The sequence below is a fragment of the Elephantulus edwardii genome, unplaced genomic scaffold, assembly GCF_000299155.1.
Source record: "Elephantulus edwardii isolate Elephantulus edwardi_28Jun2011 unplaced genomic scaffold, EleEdw1.0 scaffold00165, whole genome shotgun sequence".
Taxonomy (NCBI): Eukaryota; Metazoa; Chordata; class Mammalia; order Macroscelidea; family Macroscelididae; genus Elephantulus; species Elephantulus edwardii.
Window position 1 is genome coordinate 5,340,860 of NW_006399915.1, and position 3,308 is coordinate 5,344,167.

Consider the following 3,308-nt stretch of genomic DNA (forward strand, 5'->3'; position numbering starts at 1 on the left):
TTTTTCTGAGCTCTAGCTCTGAACTCTTTTTGTCACTGTAGAGAAATCCAACTGATTTTTGTATGTTGATCTTGTATCCTGCTACTTTGCTGAATTGGTCCACTGAGTCCAATAGTTTTCTTGCTGAGTCTTTAGGGTTTTCTAAGTATACTATCATATCGTCTGCATAGAGAGATAATTTTACCTCCTTTTTGCCAATTTGGATACCTTTTATTCCCTTCTCTTATCTTATTGCTATCGCTAAGACTTCCAATACAGTACTGAATAAGAGAGGTGATAGTGGGCATCCTTGCCTAGTTCCTGTTCTTAAAGGGAATGCCTTTAATCTCTCTCCATTGAAAACAATGTTGGCTCTTGGGTTTCCATAAATACTTTTTACTATGTTGAAGAAATTCCCCTCTAATCCTATTTTGTTGGATGTTTTAATCAGGAAAGGGTGTTGAATTTTGTCAAAGGCCTTTTGTGCATCAGTTGATAGGATCATGTGGTTCTTGATTTTTGCTTTGTTAATGTGATGAATTACATTAATTGTTTTCCTTATGTTGAACCATCCTTGCATACCTGTTATGAATCCCACTTGGTCATAGTGAATTATTTCTTTGATCTATCATTGAATTCTATTGGCAAGTATTTTATTCAGGATTTTTGCACCTATGTTCATGAGAGATATTGACCTATAGTTTTCTATTTTGGTGATGTTCTTTCCTGGCTTTGGTATCAAGGATATGTTTGTTTCATAGAATGAGACTGGGAGAATTCCATCTTTTTCTATTTTCTGAAATAATTTACATAGAATTGGTGACAGTTCTTCTCTGAATGTTTGATAAAATTCACTTGTAAAACCATCTGGTCCAAGGCTTTTTTTGGTTGGAAGTTGTATTACCTTTTCAATTTCTTCTTTTGTAATGGGTCTGTTCAGATGTTCAATTTTGGTTTGTGTCAGTTTAGGTAGGTTGTGCATTTCTAAGTATTTGTCCATTTCCTCTAGGTTTTCATATTTGTTTGAGAATAGTTTTTCCATAATACTCTAATAGGTTTCTGACCTTTTGTTCAAGGGTTGCTATGAGTTACTCTGAACTCAACAACACCTAACAACAACAACACACAGGCATCACTTGTTATATATCTGAGAGTTGGATACATAATGATAACAGAAGAAGAACTGATGCCTTTGAGATGTAATGTTGGAGAAGAGTGTTGAATATCCCATAGATTGCCAATAGAACAAATAAATATGTCTAGGAGGGGGGAATGTAGACAGAATGCCTCTTGGAGGCAAAGATGGCAAACCTTCTTCTCTTATATTTTGGGAGTATTGCTAGAAAAGGCTATTCCTTGGAAAAAGACATCATTCTTAGAAGGGTGGAAGGTAAATGAAAGAGAGTATAGTGTCAGAACTCTAGCTTTTCCATTTGTTACTTTATCTACCCCCAAGCTCAGATACCTTTGAGTTTTGGTGCTGGAGAAGAGTATAGAACATACCATGAACTGCCAAGAGAACAAACAAGTTTGTCTTGGAGAGGGTGCAACCAACTTGTTCTTGAGAGGCAAGGATTTTGTAGCTCTGTTTTGTAGCTTGTTGGGCATGTTGCCAGGAGGAACCAGCCCTTGGAGAAGGACATGATACTTGGAAGAGAGGAGGGACAATGCAGGAGAGGAAAACTCTGGATGAGATGGATTGACACAGTGACTAGGGTAATAGGAGCAGATGTGTCAGAGATGATGAGAGTGACTCAGGATAGGATAGTGTTCAGAGTTACTGTTCATAGAGTCACTATGAGTCACAGGCGACTCAACAGCATATAACAACAATCTTAACTACAAATACATGGTCTTGCAAATCATTAACAGCTGTAAACCCAGTATAAGAGAGCACTTTCCACACTGTGTTAGTGTGTGAAAATTAACGCAGTTACAGTAGTCCCAAGCCTGTGAACTAAGTTTTAAGCTGCTTCTAGCCTGGCCCATTGCTAACTAGTTTCTGCAAAACTGGACTTGCATACATACGGTCACATGAGTCATTCCCCTGACATGTCTAAGTCTCTCTCTGTAGGACTTTCTAGCAAACCACTGAACCCAAGGGCCATAGAGGAATGGGGGAACTAAATCATGGATGGAGCTGTTAATATTAGAAATCATGGACTTATATAGCTGGTTAAGCATTTGAAACTATGTTGACTCCAGAAGTCTCATAACTAGTCTGCTACTAATTTTAGCAGAACAAATAATTAAAAACATAGAAGGCCCCAGTGATATAGATTGACACAGTGATTGTAGCAGTGGACTCAAATGTGTCAGAGATGATGAGGATAGCAAAGGATAGGGAAACTTCAAACTCATTGTTCCTTGGGTCCCTGTGAGTCATAGTCAACTCAATGGTATATAACACCACCACCACCACAAGAACTGCAGTTTGATCATTTTAGGCTCCAAAGCAAAATTAAAACCACTGCAATTGAGTGTCTCTAATGTATGTTGACCCTCCATTGGATTTCTGAGACAGTAAATCTTAACAGAAGATTGTTCAACTTTCTCCTGCAGAGCATCTGGGGAATTTAAAGCACTGACCTCTTAGCAGCCCAACACTAGAGCACCTGGACTTTACATGAAATGTCTCCAAGCTTGATGTAGCATCACTGTATAGTTTATATATGAAAAAAGACAGTGACTTAAGCACTTTCTATTCTTTCAGGAATGCACATTACTAATGAAGAAAGAAAAATGAAAGACCGATATTTAGAAGTGAAGTCTGTTTTGAGAAGGGTGCACATAAATGACCTAGCCCAGTCTGACAACCTGACCATCTGGTGTATGGCTCTATTTCCAGTCCCTGGGAAAAAATTGCTGAATATCTCATCTGAAAAGATCTCATTTTCTTTGGGTGAGTTTTCTATTAAGGTCAAGAAGTTTAGCCTAGACTATCCTAAGTTTAGAATATACCTAACTGAAACAAATGGAATGCTTACTATCCCCACAATATTTTATATATAACTCTTACTTGCTAAAATTTAAGTTAGCAAAACTTTCTTTTTAAACAAATGAGATTCTAAAGAAAAAAAATACCTTCAAATAGTTATTTGTTCTTAAGACTCGGTAAAGACTTCGTTGAATATAAACTATTTTTAATTAAAATATTGTTCATTATAACTACTCATTAATTTGTGCATTTACCAATCTACATATAATGAAAAGTAATACTACTAGTGATTATTAAGAGACATTTTAAAAGCCCTAAAATTTTGTGGAAAACAATCTATACGAATTTTGTAAGTCAACCTATATAAAATAAAAATTTTATTTTTAAAAAA

At 36.2% G+C, this 3,308-nt stretch overlaps 1 protein-coding gene across 1 annotated transcript in view; it reads left to right on the forward strand.

The window, feature by feature from the left end:
- The window catches only part of CD96 (CD96 molecule), a 182,276-nt gene that overhangs the window by 80,445 nt on the left and 98,523 nt on the right, over positions 1-3,308 (forward strand). Inside the window, exon 7 of the mRNA XM_006895355.1 lies at positions 2,693-2,881. Within this exon, the coding sequence (XP_006895417.1) occupies positions 2,693-2,881 (189 nt within the window). The remainder of the gene's footprint in view (positions 1-2,692; positions 2,882-3,308) is intronic.